The sequence below is a fragment of the Ictidomys tridecemlineatus genome, chromosome 8 (genome assembly GCF_052094955.1).
Source record: "Ictidomys tridecemlineatus isolate mIctTri1 chromosome 8, mIctTri1.hap1, whole genome shotgun sequence".
NCBI lineage: Eukaryota > Metazoa > Chordata > Mammalia > Rodentia > Sciuridae > Ictidomys > Ictidomys tridecemlineatus.
Window position 1 is genome coordinate 41586454 of NC_135484.1, and position 21963 is coordinate 41608416.

General features: G+C 38.3%; 1 protein-coding gene across 1 annotated transcript; it reads right to left on the reverse strand.

Annotated features, from left to right (window-relative positions):
- Window positions 1-18039: 18039 nt before the first annotated feature.
- Window positions 18040-20028, reverse strand: LOC101978423 (gap junction alpha-1 protein). The gene has a single exon (XM_078018581.1). It carries the CDS (start codon window positions 20026-20028, stop codon window positions 19042-19044), a length of 987 nt encoding a protein of 328 aa, XP_077874707.1. The 3' UTR covers window positions 18040-19041.
- Window positions 20029-21963: the final 1935 nt, after the last annotated feature.

The window sequence follows — 21963 nt, forward strand, 5'->3', positions numbered from 1 at the left end:
GTTTTTTAGGGCATGAATGAAAATGCATACACTTAATTCCTCATCTTTCCTTCCTGGTCTGCTCCTTCTTGATCAAAATTACTAAATCTGTAAAATGTTTTTGAACTCTTACCTTGAGGTCATAAGCATTTTTAGCTCTAGGTTACCATCTTCTCACTTTTCCCCTGTACTCAGTTCAGAAACCCGTACAGAAAAATGTTCTCATGTGATTTTCAAACCAGAGACGCCCAATTCTTCTTCATAGCTCTTCACTCCTTTTGCATTATGTCCAGAGGCCTCACTATAAAATTGTTTCTTTAATTTAACTTTTGAAATACATTAAGATGTTGAGAAGACTTGATTTTTGGATGTTTTCAGAAACTTTAGATTGGTGGGGAGATGTGATAGTAGGGATTGAACCCCTGGCACTTAACTACTGAGCCACATGTTTTATTTATTTTTTTTATTTTGAGACAGGCTCTGGCTAAGCTTCGTAGGGCCTCACTAAGTTGCTGAGGCTGGCCTGGAACTTGTGAACTTCCTGGCTCAACCTCTGGAGTTGCTGGGATTACAAGCATGGGCCACTACACCCAGCAGTTTTCAGAAACTTTTGGTGTGAGGAGGGCTTAAAACAATACATTACACTAGAAATTATCAGTTTATGCTGGGCATGGTGGCACAAGGCTGTAATCCCACTGGCTTTTGAGGCTGAGATTGGAGAATGATGAGTTCAAAGCCAGCATCAGCAATTTATTGTGGTCCTAAGCAATAAATTGAGACCCTGACTCAAAATAAAAAATAAAAATGAACTGGGGATATAGCTCAGATACCCCTGGGTTCAATCCTTGGTACAAAAAAAAAAAAAAAAAAAAAAACAAAGAAAAAAAAGAAAGAAAGAAAGAAAGAAATTATTGGCTTATTTAAGTTTTTTATAGCTAGTGAGAGCTTGTGACTCAAACTTCTAGATTTAGAAGCATTTTTTTTCCTTTTAAACCTGAAAGGATCTAAGGTAACATCTGTAAGAATGAATAAGAACATTTAATAAAAACAGATTTTCAAGTAATAGATCTAGTTCTAAATGCCCTTCTAGATAATAAAATCTATTTTGAAATTAAAATAACTTTAACAAGTCCATTATAACATTAGACACAGTTCAATAAAACAGAGTAAGTGGACCACAACTGACTCTACATATGTAAATTAAAATATAGGAACCATCAAAAATGAATGAGAAACAGATGGATAATTCAAAAAATCGTGTTGAACAAATAAAATCAATGTCATAGAAAGGATGAAAAGCATTGGCATCAGAGTCACCATTTTAGGTTGGGAGCCACTTTATCCAGAGGTTCCAAAGTTTTGATTTTGAGGCAAAGCTGCTTAACTCCCCTTAAGAACATGTGCCTGCTATCAACCCCACCCCAGCTTAAACTCCTAAGCAGTTTATGAGATTCCTCTTGTGGGCTGTAAAGCTGCTCTGTGGGTGCCAACGGGCTGCTGCTCTCCTTGGAGGAACAGCTTTGTGGGTACGCCTCCTGTTACTGACAAAATAAATCTCTTGTGTGATGTTGTCTTTGGACTTTGCATGGACTCTGCGAGTGCTCATTCACTGGTGCTGTGACTCAGATGGGCTCTTCCATTGACGTGGCTCTCTCTTTGGGGAGCTGAGCTGCTTTGGAAATCTGTACGCAGTCCTAGGCCGCCCTCACCAGGAACCCACCTTCCATTTCTCATCCACCACCAGGTGATTCGGGTAAGTTCCCCTGCCTTCGGTCCACTCAAGCGAAATGTGGGTCCCAGGAAGTGACCGTTGAATGTCCAGCAGGGGATGGGTCCCTCTCCCCCTCTCTCTCTCACCAGTGCAGTCACCTCTGCCATCCTCTTGGACACACCCCCTTGGGTTGCCTTTTAACAAATTCAGACTCCCTCTGCCTTACTCCTGACTTAAAGGCCTGAAAACTAATTTATCTCTGCAACCAAATTGGCTCCTCTATACCTTAGACAATGATTTCAAATGGCAGCTTAATGGCACTCTAGATCTTAATATTTTGAGGGAACTTTTGGGAAATGGAAAGGGATCCCCTATCTTCATGCCTTCTCTTTCCTTCATTCCAAATGCTCCCTCTGCTCTTCCTGCTCTAGGACCCAGGTTCTGCTGGCTCTTGAAACTCTCTTCTTGACCTCAGGATCCTCCCGAAACCCCAGACTTTGACCCTGGTGACAAATGTCCTCCCCATTTCACTGTTCTCCAGCTTCCGCTCTGACTCCTTCAGGACCTCCCTCACCTACTATCAGCCCACCCACTACTCGCTCTCACTCTCGAATGACCCCTCTACCCAGCCCACCCCTCTGCTTCCCATTTGTGACTCAAATGCTTAGAGAAGGGACCCCTAACTCCTCAAGCAGGATCAGAGGGAATTATTCAGTTGCACATCCCTTTCTCCTCCAGTGAATCTCCCCAATTGAAAGAAGGCTAGGGTCCTTCACCTCCAATCCTTCAAGGTACATTAAGGAAATCCAGTACCTAACCTAATCATATGATCTAACTTTCCATGACGTCCATATGATCCTATCTAACTCCCTCCTACCTGAGGAACACAGGTGAGTTTGGGAGCAGGCCAGAAACTATGCCAACAAGGTCCACCAAACCTCCCCTACTTACCCAGTTGGCACTGAGGCAGTCCCTGATCGTGATCCCTCCTGGGATTACAATTTGCCTGGAGGGATCACTAGTAAGAACCAATTTATTACCTGCCTCATGGCAGGACTAAGACAATTGGCCATTAAGTCTATTAACTATGAGAAACCCCAAGAAGTTATTCAGGACAAAAATGAAAACCCCTCAATATTCTTGGACCATCTTACAAAGGTCCTTTTAGGGTGCACCAGTCTATATCCTGAAACCCCAGATGGAAGACAATTACTAATGACCTACTTCTTCTCCCAGAGCTTCCCCAACATTAGGGCTAAACTCAAATGCTTAGAGAAGGGACTCCTGACTCCTCAAGCCGAGGTTCTGGCAGTGGCTTTTAAGGTGTTTAATGGGGGAGATGAGAAGGTCCATAAACAAAAATACCAGAAGCTGGCCAAGGCCTTTCAACCTGCTCCGACCACTGGCACTGAGGCATCCCCACTCCCTAGGAAGCAGCCAGGGGGACACTCTGGTCCTTGCTTCAAATGTGGTCAAACAGGTCATTGGGCCAGTGTGCTCGAATCCCTGGAAGCCTCCTGGAACATGTCCCACATGCTATTGATAAGGACACTGGGCTGCCGACTGTCCTCGCACACCAAGAAGTGCAAGGCCATCCAGCTCTGATAACTTTCAAACACATGGTCTGGCAATGAATGATTGAGGAGGCCCCGGATCCCCTTAACTGACCACTACCTTCACTTCTTGGGGAGCCCAGGATAACCATTGTGGTAGTGGGTAGGCCCATCTCTTTCCTCTTGGACACTGGAGGCACAGACTTGGTCCTAAAGGAGTTTTGAGGACCTACTTCTCTTTCTTGTTCTTCTATTGTTAGGGTCCTCTATAAGGTCCACTTGGTTTCAAGACTGCTAGAATGGGTGTGTTAAAAGGGGAGTTCATTTGGTGTAGGAGGCCTTTGCAGAGAAGATCAGACATTAAAGGTTTGAGACCCTTGAAGCCCTGGAGGAAAAGCAGGTATTGGGGTTGTACTGGGAAATAGGTGGGGTCGTTGAGTTGTATTATCAAGGGAGGGTGGTGGGCAGCTATGGTGGGGTTTTGGAGGTCCCAGATGGAAGGATCAAGCTCCCTCTATTGTTGGGGTAGAAGGAACACCTTACCAGCCTATCCAAACTCCTTTTCTTCACTGTATACTCCATCCCTTTCCCATTCCTTCCTGATGATTCCCTGCTGCCCAGTTCGTTTCTTAGGCAGGGATCTCCTAGCCAACGTTGGAGCTTCTGTTATCTTCGCTTTCGACTCTCATCTCAACTCCAGCTTACCTTCGATCCCCCTCCTGCTAGTACTCCAGACAAATTCCGTGGACCCCCCCTTACCTGCATCGGAGCTTGATTCCTCTATCTGGGATCTCCAAAACCCCACCATAGCTGCCTACCACCCTCCATTTATAACACATTTCAAGGACCCCACCTATTTCCCAGCACAACCCCAATACCTGCTTTCCCTCCAGAGCCTCAGGGATCTCAAATCTTTAATCTCTGATCTTCTCTGAAAAGGCCTCGTATACCAAACGAACTCCCCTATTAACACACCCATCCTAGCAGTCTTGAAACCAAATGGACCCTATAGATTCCGTATAGGATCTTCACCTCTTCATCTTATGGTTGTAATCCCCGTTCACCCAGTAGTTCCCAACCCATATACCCTCCTCTCCACCATTCCCTCACACACCACTTATTTTTCAGTTTGGGACTTAAAAGATGCCTTATTCTCCATTCCCTTACATCCCCAATCCCAGGACATTTTTGCCTTCACCTGGACAGACCCAGACACTCATATTTCTACCCATTTAACTTGGATTGCCCTACCCCAAAGACTTAGAGACAGTCCCTATCTATTTGGCCAAGCCCTTTCTAGGGATCTATTTTCCCTCTCACTCTCCCAGTCTAAATTTATTCAGTATGTAGATGATGTCTTCCTTTGTAGCCTCTCATTACAGATCAGTCTCACTAACACCAACATCCTCCTCAAATTCCTGGCTCACCATGGATATCGGGTTTCCCCCTCAAAGATTCAGCTATCTGCTTCCCAAGTTACTAATCTGGGTCTTCTCATTACACCAACTCATAAGGCAATCACCACTGATAGAGAAAATTTAATTTCTTCCCTACTGTCTCCCATCATGAAAGAGGAAGTCCTCTCCTTTGGGGGGATGGCAGGATTCCTCCACTCTTGGATTCCCAACTATTCTCTTTTGGCTTGCCCTCTCAATGAAGCTGCATGTGGCTCCCTTTCTGAACCACTTCTGAACTCCAGGAGACCTACTCCTCTTCTCTCCCCACCATACCTCCTTTCTTTCACTAACCTCAGAATGGAAGGGACCATTCAGGGTAACCTTAACCACCTTTCCATGGCCAAACACAAGGGCATTCCACACTGGATTCACAACTCCCATCTCATTATAGGGCAACCCTCACTTGTCCTCTTTCTTTGTACATCTTCAAAACCTTGACTGTCAACCCTCCGAAGCTCCCCTCGGATTCCTAAAGAAGACTTTCCTGTCAGAAGAGGCTACTACAAAGATTACTAGCCCCTGACACCCAAAACAAAGACCTACGACTCATGGGTCTACTCCTCCAACTCCAGAGTCTCTACCCTCACCTAGAACCCTCCATGACCCCCTTTACAGGAATGAGGTTCTTTGCCCCTAACCAGTTGGAAGAAGCTACAGAAGAAAGACTGTTGTCCCCAACCCCGGAATCTAGGAAAACAAAAAGAGAGGAATATTGGCATCAGATTCACCATTTTAGTTTGGGAGACATTTTATCTAGAGGTTCCAAAGATTCGATTCTGAGGCAAAGCTGCTTAACTTCCCATAAGAACATGTGCCTGCTATCAATCCTACCCAAGCTTAAACTCCTAGGCAGGTTATGAGATTCCTCTTTTGGGTTATAAAGTTGCTCTGTGAGTGCCAACAGGCTGCTGCTGTCCTCAGAGGAATAGCCTTGTTGGTATGCCTCCTGTTATTGACAAAATAAATCTCTTGTGTGACATTCTGGTGTGTGGTGTGGTCTTTGGACTTTGTGTGGATTCTGTGAGTGTTCTTTCAAGAAGAGATTGTCAAATAGACTCAACAAAACTCAACATATGACTTACTTCAGCTCAGATACAAACTAATTATAAACAGATACTCCTGAGCTATCAGGAAAGTCTGAATATGGAAGATTAGTTGACACAAGAAAGTATTGTTCAAAGTGTGGCGGCATAGACCTATAATCCCAGCTATTCAGGAGGCTGAGGTAGGAGGATTGTAAATTCAAGTCCAGCCTGGGAAATTAGCCAGACTCTGTCTCAAATAATAATAATAATAATAAAGATTAGGTTTGTAGCTCAGTATATGTCCCTGGGCTCAATCTCTACTATTAAAAAAAAAAAAAGGAAAGAAAGAAGAAGGAGTTGTTAGTTTTATTAGGTGAGATAATGCCATGTTAATTTAAAAGAAGTGTCTTTAAAACATTCCCACACATAGATTCCTCAATAGGACTCTTAAAGTTCTGGAATTAATAAATAGGATGACATAGAGTTAAAAGAATTATGCAAAGCACGGGAAAAAACCGAAAACATTAAGAGAGAACCTACAACATGTGAGAAAATCTTTGTTATGTATTCTTTTGACAGATGATTAATATCCAGAACATATAAAGAACTCAAGAAACTAACCACCAAAAACAAAACAAAACAAACAAACAAACAAACAAAAAAAAACCCAACAACCCAAGCAATAAACGGGCAAATGACCTAAACAGACTCTTCTCAAAAGAAGAGATACAATTAACCAACTAATACATGAAAAAAATGTTCGACATCTTTAGCAATCGGGGAAGTGCAAATCAAAACTACAGAGGTTTCATATCATTCCAGTTAGAATGGCAGCCATCAAAAATTCAAATAATAGATGCCAGGCATGGTGGCACATACCTGTGACTCCAGCTACTTGGGAAGCTAAGGCAGGAGGACCACAAGTTCAAAGCCAGCCTCAGTAATTTAGCAAGACTCTAAGCAACTTAGTGAGACTGTGTCTCAAAATAAAAAATAAAAGGGGCTGGGGATATGAATCAGTGGTTAAGCGCCCCTAGGTTCAAAAAAAATTTAAGAAGCACGGGAGTCATTTGTTAAAAAAAAAAAAAACTCACATCAAAACAAAGAAAGGAAGGAAGGAATTTTATCAGGTAGAAGACAGAGGAAAGGGCAATAATCTAATTCTTCATCCTTTTCTAAGAAAGTTCATGGAATACCTACATGGCAGGTAGTTTGAAAACTGTTGCATCTGGTTCAATGGCCTACCATACAGCTCCTGCTCTCTCTCTTAGAGCACCATGATTACAGAGGAGATTGTTCCCATTCACAACCCACTCACCCCCTACACAATCTCCTCCCTAGCTTCCCAGGTAGGCATCTCCCAGCTACCCAACACATTGACTTCACCTTTTATTTGCTCTTGTTGTCTGACAACTTGGTAAATCTGTTATTCATCATGCCATCAGCTGGCCTTGTTTGATTTCATAAGATCAACAAGATCTTATTTGATGAGAAAATAATATACTGAAGCAATTGTCGAACTGCTGAGGAAAAAATAAATAAAATAAAACAATGTATGACTTAACTACACAGTACTCCAGAGATGCAAGGGTAATAAAGAGTCAAATAAAAACAAAAGAACATATGAACAGCTAGAACAAAATTGTAGCTGAATACCAAAACTCTTGGGGGGGAAAATAAAGCCTTCTAATCTTGAAGTAAAGATCAAAAAAAATTTTTTTTAAGTGAGAGAGAGAGAGAATTTTAAAAAAATATTTATTTTTTAGTTTTTCGGTGGACACATTTTTTATTTTATTTTTATGTGGTACTGAGGATTGAACCCAACGCCCTGAACAGTGCGCTACTGCTTGAGCCACACCCCCAGCCCAAAAGATCAAAATTTGGGGCTATAAAAATCTAAGAAATTCCATTTAGGTTCAGAGGCACACACCTATAATCCCAGAAACTTGAGAGGCTGAAGTAGGAGGATCACATGTTCAAGAACAGCCTGGGCACCTTGGCAAGCCTCTGTCTTAAAATATAAAAATAAAAAGGGATGGTGATTTGGCTCAGTGGTAGAGTAACCCTGGATTTAATCTCCAGTACCTACCACCACGCCTCCCACCCCCCCCCCCCAAAAAAAAATCTAAGAAATTCCATACCAAAATCATAAATTTTGGGGCTGAGGCTGTAGCTCAGTGGCAGAACATGTGCTTAACATGTTTAAGGCACTGGATTTGGTCCTCAGCACCACATATAAATAAATAAAATAAAGGTTCATCCACAACACTGTGTGTGTGTGTGTGTGTGTGTGTGTGTAAACATAATTAAATGTTTTAACATTTTAACCCACAGTGCTGTGGAGGTAGCTTGGTGGTAAAGTGCTTGCCTATTGGAAAATTCAAGGCTCTGGGTTTGATACCTGGTACCAGAAAAAAAAAAAAAAAACCAAAAAAACCCAAAACATAGATTTTCAAATAAAAGCTACCAGTACTATAGATTTTTCCAGATTAGAAATTGAACACAGAGGTACTTTACCACTGACCTACATCCCCAGCACTTTTTATTTTGAGACAGGAACTCTATAAATTGCCTGAGCTGCCTGGAACTTGCAATCCTCTTGCCAAAGTCTCCCCAGTGGCTGGAATTACAGGTGAGTGCCACTTTGTGCCCTATGTCCCAGTTTTTCTTTTTTTTATTTTTTTGTAGCAGGAATTGAGCCCAGGGGGATTTAACCACTGAGGCACATCCCCAGCCCTCTTTATTTTTTTATTTTGAGACAGGGTCTTGCTAATTTTCTTGGGGCCTTATTAAATTGCCAAGGCTGGTTTTGAACTTATGGTCCTCCTACCTCAGCCTGCTGAGGTGCTGGGATTACAGGTGTGCACTATACTTTTAATATTAAGGCAAAAAGTTATAGATTTAAAGATATTGAGACAAAAACTAGGTACTCTGTTATTCCTTTGAATTTGGGGATTGAACAGAATTTTTCTTCCTTTTTTTTGTTCATTTTAAAGTTTGTTTCAATTTTTCCATAGTGAATATTCATTTATTTTATAATGTTAAACAAAATTATTTAGGACTGGAGGTTTAGCTCAGTGATAGAGCATTTGTCTAGCATGCAAGAGGCCCTAGGTTTTATCACTAGCACCACAAAATAAATGAATAAATATTGCTTAGAAAAGAGGCATGCTCTATGTGGACTACTAACATTTATTAGGAAAGAATAGCATCAAAGTTAGGCAACCTGAGCTACTTCTTCATCACGCTGATACAGTTTGACATATTGATATTTATCTTGTTTTTTAATTACAGCTCCATATTAAGCAGCTATCTAGGCGGAAAATGATTAGGAAATGCTGAGTGCAGGTGAATTAGAAGTTTCTGGTAATGATCTTAATCTTCCCTCAGCAAAATTCTTGGAGATTATAAGAGATGGGTGGTACTATACCTAGCTCTCTTAATTTAATTTTAAGTAGTATCTGCAAATAACTTGGCTATCTACAGGGCTAGGGTTGAAAGGAGGCTTTGCTTTTTATATATACTTCTACCTTCATTTACATTTTTATAGCAACAAGGTGTTGCTTTTATAACTAAAAGAAAAGAAAAAAAAAGAAAGTGAGAGAGAAAAGAAATAAGGAAGAAGAAAGGAAAAGAAAAGGAGGAGGAAGAAAAATGGAGAAAGAGAAGAAAGGAAAGAGAAAATAAAGAATGAAGCAGAGGAAGGTAAGTGTTAAGGGCAAGAAGGAAAAAAGGAGGGGGAGCATTTGCAGCCATTGCCACTATGTAGATGAGGGGTATTCCCTAGAGTTCATCTTGACAATCCAGAAAAGGTGTCACAACACAGTATTATCCTAGTAAAATCAGTGCAAGCCAAGGTATAGTTCTAAATTTTGGCAGGGCAAATGTCAATGTACCAAGAGAAGATTGCTTTTCTAGAAGGCAGACCTAATGTTGCTTTCAAATATAAGGCAAATATATAAAAACCAAGAAAAGCACTGTGTACATTTATAATGAGAAATAGATTGGGCCATTGTGTTTTCTCATTGCTGTGCATTAAGACTGCACATTTCTGAATGGGAGCTCAGTTGCTGTTGGATTACTTTTTATGACAATGGAGGGCTGCAAATCTGTGGTTCTGACCTGAATCCATCCAAACTCTTTTGTCTGTTTGTTGCTTGATTTAAAGACAGAGTCTCCCTGTGCTGCCCAGGTTGGTCTCCAACTCTTGGCTTCAAATAATCCTGCCTCAGTCTCCCAAGCAGCTGGGAGTATAGACATGTGCATCACCATGGGCCACTGGGCCTCGTTCATAGGTTGATTTTAATCTGTAAATTCTTAGAGTTCTGAAGGCCACTTCCTGTCTGTATCTATCCATTATAGGAACTAGATTTATTTACAGTGCTTCTAACCTTATTTCCTTTTAATGTCCTTCTTTCCTAATCCTTATGTATTGTGTAATGTAGTGTCAGATGATTAGGTTTGTTTTCCATGACCTTCTCACTATGTGAACTGGTGTATCCTTGTTTTCCTTCCTAAAATTTTTGTAGAAGTAGAAAGCGCAGAGGTAATGTTTTGACATTCAGAATTTTACTGTTAACTGGATTTTTTTTTTCCTGGCAGGATGACTTTCCTTTGTTCATTTCCCTTGAGAGAAATTGTAACCATTACCTACAGCCTCCCATTTATCAAGGGCTTACTTCATGTCCCTGAGCTCTTCACTCATACCTCATTTAATCACCACACCATCTTGCAGGAATGGATTTTTATTTTTGTTTACAGTGGGGGACAGGATCAAAGTATATACATCTTGCTCAAGATCACAACGTGAATAAATAACACTTGGTTTCTTAACATAGTCAATTTCAGCCTACCTGTGCTGCTGCCAGCTTCAAAACTTCCTAGGACCAAAAAATAAAGAAAAAAAAATGAAGAAAGAAAGGGAGAAAAGAAAAGAAAATCCCTATTGAGTCTCAACAGATTCATGTTTGACATTAAGTGTACTGAAAAGCGTGATAGGAAAAGTATTCTGCTTTTCAAATTTTTAGCCCACAAGCAATTAAAAATATGCAAAATCTGATCATTGATGAAAAATGCATGTTGCTTGCTATAAATGGTAATGAGTGGTAAAAATAAAAGTTAGAACACCATGTCCAAACTATCCCCAGAGCTTTGCCCTGACATATGGTTGTGTTTATGGGTGGGTGGGGGGGATACCAAAAATAACAAGAAAGGACACAAGATTTGTTTTATGCAGCATCTTTTAGACATGTAGTGGGTACGAATGAACACAAAACCAAGTGTTATTTAGCGCAGCAACAATTTTTTCAGGCACCCTTTTCTTGCAAAATTCTCATCTACTTGCATCATTTTTCCTTGAAATTTCCTTTTATTACAGAACACATTGTTATTGATTATCTGAGTTCTATGTACACTTTTCAAGAAGCAACAGTTTATGTACAAGTGTTGGAAATTTCCCAGAAGTCCTGGGATTGGGGGGAAAAGCTGAAGACATTCATTTTTTTAAAATTCATGATAACATTTACAGGCTTAATGCAATAAAACACTGCCTGCATTTTAATCAAGCAGGCTGTTAAAAATATTTTTGAAATGTAAAACGAGAAGCCAACTAAATACCTGTGTGGATCATCAGGTTATCTTGGTCACCCATACCTTTGTGCTTAGCCCTGTTGGACTGTCAGGAAATCACAAGAGAAAATTTTTTTCTTTTACTAATTTATTTCCAAAACAGACATGCTGCTGGTAAACAAACAAAAGCTATGAATCCTTTGATTTGATAACCAGGAAATTACATTTTTCTCTTTTCTGCCAGAACTATTTCTTTTTCTTCTTATAAATTTGGAACCGTTTTATAAAGATAGATTCCTACACTCATATTTTTCTGTAATTCAGTTACTTGTCATAGAGTAGTAAAGCTTCTTAGCTGTTCTCTCAAACATAATCGGCAATTATCACATAGGAACATAAGTTTACAGGCAGAGTTTCACTTTATACTGGCTGAAAATCACTGGTCCAATGCCAAGTGGCACACTTGCTTCCACATTTGCTATGTTTGGAGTTTTGACAAGTATCACTAGCAGTTCTCATACTCTTTAATTATAAAGCAATGCAAGTCCTCCAGACAAGTAAGGACCTAAGTAAAGATAAAAATTCAATACTTTTTTAAACGGTTCCCAGTGGCAAACTTTAATCAAAAGGTTATATATGTGGTATATTAATCCAGAGTTATTATTGAAATATTTCACTTTGTACTTATTTATTAAAAGGAAAATATTTGGAGGAGTAGAATGTAAGGTGTCAATGTATATGCATAGCAAACAGAAGTCTTTGATGCCATGAATAAGAAAACATAATCTAACAACAACAACAAAAACTGTTCTAAATGTAAGAAAAAGAAGGGAAGAAATTTGATATAAGCTTATCTCATTTAATCCAGTTTAGCTTCAGTTGTCTATTTAGAGTAGGAAAGGAATTATAGAGCTAAAATTCAGTTGTGAACAAAATGTGAAAGCTAAAGTATGTCTTAAGCTCTCGCTAATCAAAAAAACATTGAGTGAGAGAAATTAGGGAATAAATAGGATTGAAAGCTCTAAACAAGAATAGATAACTTAATTCATGTTATAATTTATTGTATCTGCTTTTTTCCTTTTAAAATTCTAATTTATAAAAGTATAAATTATCAGATATTTCAAATATACAGAATATAATGCAACAGGTAAAGTTCTGTTAGAGTTAGTTTTTTTTTTTTTTTTAATCAGTAATGTGAATTGAATCCAGGGCCTGATTTATGGTGACTCCACTGGAGTTTACCATAAATCCTGTTTTGATACATCTTGACATTTTACCCTCACCACCTAAAGTTCTTTGAGTTAACCTCAATTGTAACCATTCCTTGATGATTTGGGCTTAAGGTTACTTTAGATTTTTGTGGGGAAGTTTTGTAGTTTAAATTTTAATTAACTAGGTTCAGGATTAATTAATATCCCTGCATATCTGAAACACACACTCTAATCCCAGTGGGTTGTGAAGCTGAGGCAGGAGGATTGCAAATTCAAAGCCACCCTCAGCAGTTTAGCAAAACCTTGTCTCAAAAAAAAAAAAAATTTAAAAATGAGTGGGGATGTGGCTCATTGTTTAAGAGCCTTAGTTCAATCCCCAGTATCAAATAAATAAATCTGACTTGAATTTTTCAAAGCAAAGAACAATCTAAAAAGACTTGCTATTTACTTTTATTTTTTTATTATTATTATTTTTTTGGTTAAAAAACAGCTTCACATTTTATTTTATGGAATATGCTCATTTGTTAAGTTGAAGGCATGGAGGATACTATCTGTTCTGATACATATTCTGAAAAAAAGTCCCCATCCCAAGATGATACCAAGATAAGCATTTTCAATGACTGGCTCATCAACATGTATATGATATATTTCATTCATCATAATTGAAGATACTTAACAATATTCATAATTTTTAAAAAAATTTTGTAGAAAGGCTTGTGGAAGATTTTTACTAAACTGGTGTAGTGTATACTTAAAATTACATATTTACAAAAAAGAAGTTAAGAAAAATGAAAATCTCTGCTATATTTTTTTCTTGCCACTTGAGTTAAACTCAGGTTTCCTTTTCTAAACAATGTGGAAAAGACCCCCGTGGAAATCAAAATCTGTCTTGTGGATCCCATCTGGCAAGAAAGATGAGTTTATTGATATTGACTGGGGTGCCAAAGTCTGCTCCATAATTAGCCCCAGCCATGGCACCTTTGCATGTCTAATCCAAAAGGTAGGATTCTTTCTTTTTGATCACAATCATAAAGATCTATCATAAAGATAGATTCTGGAGCCTCCTCAGGTCTTCCTTTGTTCTCTGTGAAAATACAAACAACTCCGCTTTATAAGTAGCATCAGCAACCAGTCCTTCATGGGGTAGGGAGTAGGTGAAGACTTAGCAAGAAGCAGCAGCCAGCTGTCAACAGCATAGGGACAGTCCCTCAGGAAAAGCCTTTAGAACAAGAGGTTCTGAACAGGAACAGGCCCTCTAATGTGAGGAAAACAGATAAAGCAAAAGGGTAGAATCCCCCATATCAAAAAAAGGAAGGGGAATGATTGGTTTCATTACCCTAACAAAAGAGAAGATTGAGAAGATTCATGAAATGTTACTTTGCTTCAACTAAGATGAATCACTTATTCCATAATGCAAATGGAAGGCTGTTGATGAGAATGTTTACATATGTATTTATTTTTTGTGGTACTGAGGATTGAACTCAGAGGTCCTCTTCTACTGATCACACCTCAGTCCCTTTTTATTTTGAAATAGGGTCTTGCTGGCCTTGAACCTGCAATCCTCCTTCCTCAGTCTCCCAAGTCACTGGGATTATAGGCATGCACCACTGTGTATTTATTTAAAACAACAAAAATACTTAAATCTGAGGTATAATGGTTAAAATCTCCACAACTCTGTGCCTGATGGTGATAAAGAGAAACATTATGATAGGAAGGTGTTAGAGGAAAAAAAATCAGAAACCATTAGGAGGTATTAAATATACAAAAGCTGGTCTGCATTTTTTAAATGAAAAACATTTTTTTTCCCCAACAGCACTGGGGATCAATTCTGGGGCCTCTCATGCTAGACAAACACTCTAACTCTCAGCTACATCTCCAGCCAGGCTGCCACTATTTTTAGGAAGGTTTGAATGTCAGGGATGAAACTTTTACAAATTGCTATATAGATGCTAGTTGTGGGCTGAGGATGTAGCTCAGTTGGAAAGTGTTTGCCTAACATGCATGAGGCTCTAGGTTCAATCCCCAATATTGTTAAAAAAAACAACAACAACAACAAAACATCAAAATAAAAATCCAAAACCAAACAAAAAAACTAATGCACTGTTACACTTTTTTGTTTGTTTTTGTAGTGTCAGAAATTGAATCCAGGGCCACATATGTGCTAGGCAAGTGCCCTACCTCTGAGCTATAATCCTAGCCCTGTAGCAAGTACTTTAAGGAGGCTTCCTTTGCTTTGTGGGACATTCATTTATAGACTATAGACTTTAAAGGAAAGCATCCTGAAATGCCACAGGATCCAGACATTAAAAAATTAAATAAAAAAATAATTATAAGACTGAAAAGGACTTTGAAGTTTCCAGGGTTTTTTTTCTTTTTTTTCCAACATAAATATCCTGACATCTTGTCCTCCATTTCCACCCAATGTTACAAAAAGTATTTCACTAGACTCTAACACTATGCTGTCCAATTCAGTATCCACTAGCCAAATGTGGGCATTTAAATTAAAGTGAAAGAAAAAGCAATTTATTTCTTTACAATTTCATAGCCACCTGTGGTTAGTGGCTTCTATATTTAATAAATAGCATAAAACACTCATCATCACAGGAAATCCTACTATTCTAGTTTCCAGAAGATTCAAAATATCCAATTTTAAAAAAATTAAATCTTATGCAAAAAATGTTTAATAATTATTTTTAGACTGAAACTGTTTAACTTTCCCATAATTTTAAAATACAGACAGTTCAATTTAATATTTAGTTGGTAAAAGTAGCCAGCCAATTAAGATAAGCAAAGTGAAGAATTGAACATAACTTTTATAGCTTTTGGAAAGATTCACATTGTATGATTCTTATCGGAACTGTGATTGAACATGTATAAAAATTCTGAACACATGCTAAACATATATGTATTATCATACACATAATTTATATAATATATAATGTACATATGTAATAATACATATACCTTTAATATAATAATATTATATATATACATATATATAATTTGTGTGTGTGTGTGTGTGTGTGTGGTGCTGGGGATTGAAACCAGGGCATTTTAGACTCTACCACTAAACTGTATGCACAAACACACAAACATATTTTTGTTTGTTTTTTGGTACCAGGAATTGAACCCATGGGTTAACCACTGAGCCACATTCAGCCCTTTTAGCTTTTAGACAGGGCCTTGCTGTGTTGCTAAGGCTGGCTTTGAAATTGCAATCATCCTGTCTCAGCCTTCTGAGCTGCTGGGATTACAGGCATATGTATACATTTTTAATAGGTATTTTTATACACATATATACATACATGAGTATCCTTAATATACACACATATACATATGCATGTACTTTTTTAAATAGTGAAAAGCCTACAGTTGGGAAATCTTGAGGATGACCTATTTCTGAAAGATGAACTTGCTCCCTTCTCCTCATGATGCATTTCATGCCTCTACCCTACCACTGTATCACTCAGCAGCCTATCATTGTCCAACCACATCTTAGACAGCATCAGTATAGAAAACATACATACATTTAATCCACCATTCCCCATGGTAAATGCAAATACACACACACACACACACACACACACACACACACACACATCTCTCACTGGTCAAATGAAGTAAAAAAATATTGATATTACCTTTATCAAATAATAGACTGGGATACTGGTCATGAGTTAATTCTCTGAATTTAGAAAAGTCACATAAACTTTTCTCATCTAAGCATAGTAAAGAAACAACTGAACTGAGCAAGGTTACTTTGAAATTACTAAATTTAGCCATGTGAGGTTGCACATGCCTGTAATCCCAGTGACTTGGAAGGACAGAAGGATCAAAAATTCAAGGCCAGCCTCAGCAACTTAGTGAGATCCTATCTCAAAATGAAAAATAAAAAGGGCTGCAGATGTAGCTTGGTAGTAGAGTGCCTCTGGGTTCTATCCCCCATACTTCAAAGGAAGAAAAAAACCAAATTCTTAAAATATATGTGCTCCATTGAATTATTAAATCACAAATTTGTTTTATGGCAGGTAATGAATGTTAACAACTTAGTAAAACTATGTTATCAATTGCCCAGAATTACTCTGCTACTTTTCAATGATTTTTTCTTGGATATTTTTTAAATCTTACTTTCTATACTCTCACAAAATCTTGTAATAAAATTTCCAATGTCTATTTTATTATTTTGCTGCTGGCTTGAATTACACTCAAACTGAACTTCTTTTTGATTGCTATATAACTTTAAAATTTCAGCATCCTTAAGTTTTTGTATTTTATTATTACATATGACTACTCTATTTTAAATACTAATACACATTCATTAAATTTGTGTCCACCTGGTAGTGTAACTCAGTAGTAGAGTCCATGCTTAAAATGTAGTCTTGTTTTCCATCCTTAGCATTGCCCTTACCTCCCAACAAAAAAGTTGCATCCCAAGTTAAGTTCTTATATAATTTATCCTCTCAGGTAAATATCCAAAAATGTTCACAATTAATGTTGTACTGATCATAGCTGATGGAGGAATACTGTTCTTTTAAAGATCCCAGAGAATGCGAATTTTGTTTAACCCCAATTCTGATATATATATATTTTTTTGTAGTGTTGGGGGTCCAACTCAGGGCCTGGTGCAAGCAAGGCAAGTATTCTACCCTTAGGCCACATCCCCAGCCCCTTTGCCCAAATTCTCATAACTAAGAGAAGTCTTTGATAGTACTGAATATACTGGCTGTCTTTATACTAAATTAAAACTTTACTGAATAAAGAACACTCTCCAGAACACAATATCTGATGAACCAGATCAATGCAATGAAGCTAAACACGACAGTTGTTTAACATGGAATGTCCAACAAATTAGTATTTTTATTGTATAAAACTTTATGTAGCTGATATGCAAGAAGAAAAGTATGATATTCAGCATTTTCACCAATCATGTGTGATGAGTTTAAAAAGGCTTTGAAGAAACTGGTAAATTTCTTCAGCATATAGTTCAAATAAATTAGTTACATGTGCACTACTGAACCTCTTTCAACATCTCTTGCATTGCAAACAAAATCTTAGTGCAAACATCAAAGTTGCTGGTCACTCCAAAAGACTTTAAACCTCATAAGAGAATACAAGTTCTGAATTAATGTGTATTAAATAAGACAATAATCAAGAATACCAGTTTCTGCAAAATTCGTTTAGGCACACTTAATAGTCCACTCTAAGCATTTCTTCTGATTCTCTCACATTGATGACTAAAGCCTGTTTACAGTACTATTCTATCATTCAACCATCAGTTGAAAAAGGAAATCATTCATTTCAGTAATAGCATTACTGCTACATTCTAAAAAAAGAGAAAGAAAAAAAATAATAATTAACAAAACTAGAATGCATAATAGAAGACATGGGGAAGGGGAAAAACATTTTAGGAAAAAAAATGTGCTTTATTTGCACAGCAGGAATTATATAATGTAGACACCATATTGCCCACACCACAAAATCCATGAGAAAGGTTCAAATTTGAACCTTTCTCATGGATTTTGCATTATTTTCAAATCTGTGTTTGTGAGTTTAAGCTGGTGAATCTGCTTGTACCAATACATGAGAAATTAAACACACTCTTAAACACACATACACATACAAGTGATTGTTAAATATTGAGCATGGCTTGCTTCCCTGACACTAAATCAAAGAAAATGCTAAGTGACATCCCAACTGTTTTAAAAATGTTTACAGAAACCATTAAAGGAATGTGAATAGTAGTTGAGGAATGAAGAAAAGTGATGGCAATGATATGATGAAAGTGGATGCAAAAAAAAAAAATATTCCTGGAACCGGCTGAGTTGCAAATTCATGGCAAATGCATGGAACGCCTTTTTCTGTGGGCCTGTCTGAACTTTCAGTTGCTACCAAGAATTAAAAAAAAAAAAAAGTGGTAGCACAAGTCCTTTGACATCTGGAGGATTGAAAGTTTACCTTCAAAGTGCAAATTTTAACAATGGAATGTTTTAGCAGAGACATAAGAACAATCTCTGTCTTTTTCTTATTGCAAAGAAATACAATATTCAGGAAGTATTTATCCTGGCCAAAGCAATTTTAGTTTCTTGGTACAACAAAAATTTAAAAAATATTTAGCCACAATGATCACCCACTCTTTCACATACACAGAACCATCCTTAGGGGTGTAGGTCAGGGAGAAAAAGCCCTTACCTATGTATTGCCTAATGCAACTCTGCTTTAGCAATTAAGTTCTTTGAATTCACTACGTTAAATATCCACGTGTACCTCCCTTATCCCCTCCCTCTCTACCCACCAATCCCAGACACCCCCTGATGAACCTACATTCTAAAGTCTTTGTTATTTTCTAAGCCTCATGACTAAGGCTGTTGAGTACCACCTCCAACTGGAGCAAAATTAACACCTAGGGTGCCCTTTCTATAGCACGTTTTTCTTCTCCACAATCGAGTGAAATTTTGATGCTCAAGCCTGTATCTAGACCTTCAAGCCACTAGGCCAAGGTCGGCTGCTAGCGTGGCCACTGGCTCTGCTTGAAGGTTCCTAGTCCACTCTGGTTGGTGGCTGTGGGTCATGTCCAGCAGTGATTTCTTTAGAATTTGAGTTGTCATTGGGGAAATAAAAAGTCTGGTTGTGGGAGTTAAAGAAGGTGCTTCCTGCCTGCCCCATTGGGTTTTGTTCTGTGCTATCATTAGCCTTGTTTTGTCCACTTGCTTGCTTGTTACAAATGGGGTATGAAGAATTGTTTCTGTCACCAGTGACTGTCTTTTCCACAGGAGGAAACGTAGGTGACCGGGGAGCAGTTGGTGAGGAGCATTTTTTCAACTGGGAATACATTGAGGGTCTGTCGAAGTAGGAACAGAATAGTTCAATGATATTTAAGGCAAGAGACACCAAGGACACCACCAGCATGAAGATGATGAAGATGGTTTTCTCTGTGGGGCGAGAGAGGAAGCAGTCCACTTGATGTGGGCAGGGCTCTCTTTTGCAAGTGTAGACAGCACTCAAGCTGAATCCATAGATGTACCACTGGATCAGCAAGAAGGCTACCTCAAAGACACACTTGAAGAAGATACTGATGATGTAGGAGATCTTCAGACTTCCTTCCATTTTCACTTGATCTTTCTCCGTAATGACACACTTGTCCTCTATTTCAATATCCTTCTTCTGCTTTTCTACCTTGTACTCATCAGTCTCGTCAAGTTTCTTGTTCGGTTTCTCTTCTTTGTGCATCACATAGATCACATGAGCCAGGTACAAAAGTGGGGGTGTGGACACAAATATGATCTGTAGGACCCAGAAGCGCACATGAGAGATTGGGAAAGACTTGTCGTAGCAGACGTTTTCACAACCAGGTTGTTGGGTGTTACACCTAAAGGCAGACTGCTCATCACCCCAAACTGACTCAATTGCTGTCTTCAGTATCAGGATTCGAAAAATGAAGAGAACATACAACCACACCTTCCCTCCAGAATTGGAGTGGCCTTGGACCTTGTCAAGGAGTTTGCTTAAGAAACTCCAGTCAGCCATGATGCCTGGACACCTTCTGAAAAAAACCAAGAGGCAATTCAATGAGTATAATACAAATGACCAGCTTAAGAGACGGTGTCTTCTTTTCCAGCTGACAGCTAAAATATTACAAATTGTTTCGTTTCTAGCCTCCATCAAAAACAAAACAAAAACAAAAGCCAAGTGTAAGCTCTTCCAATCACATTTCCACTCCCAGAGTCTCATACTTATTTATTTATTTATTTTAGATAAAGTTTGATCCCAGAAGCAACAGATTCTATGTACAGAGGCTGAACTGCCATCTTAACTTGCAGAAGATGTATTACTTGCTCAACCACCAAACTGTCAAGTAACCTGAGAAGCTGTCTGTGCTAAGTGCCTCTGCTTATTTGATTGATAAATAAGGACAGTTGTTGCCTCATAGGCTTGTGTCTGGATGCATGCCTAAGCAAAATGCTGATGTGTTTTTCAAAATATAGGTACCTAAGAACTCAGGCAAGAATACCCAGGAAAACACACACACACACACACACACACACACACACACACACACACACGCACAACCTAATCCCCAAACTTTGATGCTAGGATGAATCATTTTATTCCTAATTTTACTCTGCAATGTCTCTTGATGGTACAATAAGAGTAATTAGTGCATAGTCTGTATCATGGTTATTTATACTTTTCTCTCTCCTTATGCAGTAACATATATTTCAAGTCTGTCTTTTACCAAAAAAAAAAAAATGTTATGCTGAAATACACCATTTGGACAGTATCTCATTATAAACAGGAACCTACTTTCAAAACCAAAAACTAAATGTGCATAACATTTCTAGGTAAAAGTTCAATTTGGCCAGGCATCGTGGTATCGTGGTACATGCTTGTAATTCCAGTGACTTGGGAGGCTGAGGCAGGAGGATCTCAAACTTGAAGCCAGCCTCAGTAACTAAGCAAAGTTCTAAAACTTTGGGATGTGAGATAGAGATAAAGTGACTTTGGGTTCAACCCTGAATACCAGAAAAAAAAATCAATCTGTCAGTTTGTCTCCATACCTTATAGACTCTGAAGTGAATAAAGATAAAGCTGAATGGCTGTAAGATAAGCCACTTATACAGCCAGAAGACTTATCATCCTTAAGTCAAAGCCCTTTAATACATTGCAATGGCATTTAAATTATATAAATATCACACCTGAAATATCAGCTACTCAGGAGGCTGAGGTCGGAGGACCTCCAATTTGAAACCAGCCTGGTCAGCATAGCAAGAACCCATTTCAAAAAACAAACAAAAAAGATATAAGAATAGTAAACAGTAAGACTGCACTAAAGCCAGAAAAGTTTCCATGCTTTCATATGGCCAATCTAACAAGTGCTGAAACATGAGAAAATATGACATGTGTCAGGCTACCACAGAGAAGATTGGTTAATTTTCAGCAGAGTAGTGATTGGAAGGTTTAGAAGTGAATAAAGTAGACAAATATTATTTAATAATGAAAAACAAGCAAAACAAAGACATTCCAAGCATTCAGTAATAATGAATTGACTAGTGCAACTAAAGTAGAATTATGTAGGCTTCTTACAAATGTGTTCGCTATCTGAATATAAAGGGGTTTCTCATCTGGTTTTGAACTTGGAGTCATATTCTCCTGTAAATAAGAAGTAAATGAAATACAGGGGTGTTTTCCCCTCACCATCCAATATTACATTTCTTTCTAATGCTTGTATGTCATAGTTATGGAGATCATGAAAAAATGAAATGGAAATCTGAAAATCTGACCCAGGGTTTCCTGGATGAAACAAAGAAGAGATGGGAGATCCATAAAGCCAAATTATATACCAGCTAGTAGTAGATGGGTATCTGATAATATGACAGCCCAGGGATTGAGGAAATATAAGTGCAAGGTGGGCGTGTAGGTTACAGAAATAATGCTTTCCCAATGATCATAAAAGAGGGAGCT

Coding starts and splice junctions, on each gene's coding strand:
- LOC101978423 (XM_078018581.1), bottom strand. CDS start 20,028: ATGGCTGACTGGAGTTTCTTAAGCAAACTCCTTGACAAGGTCCAAGGC.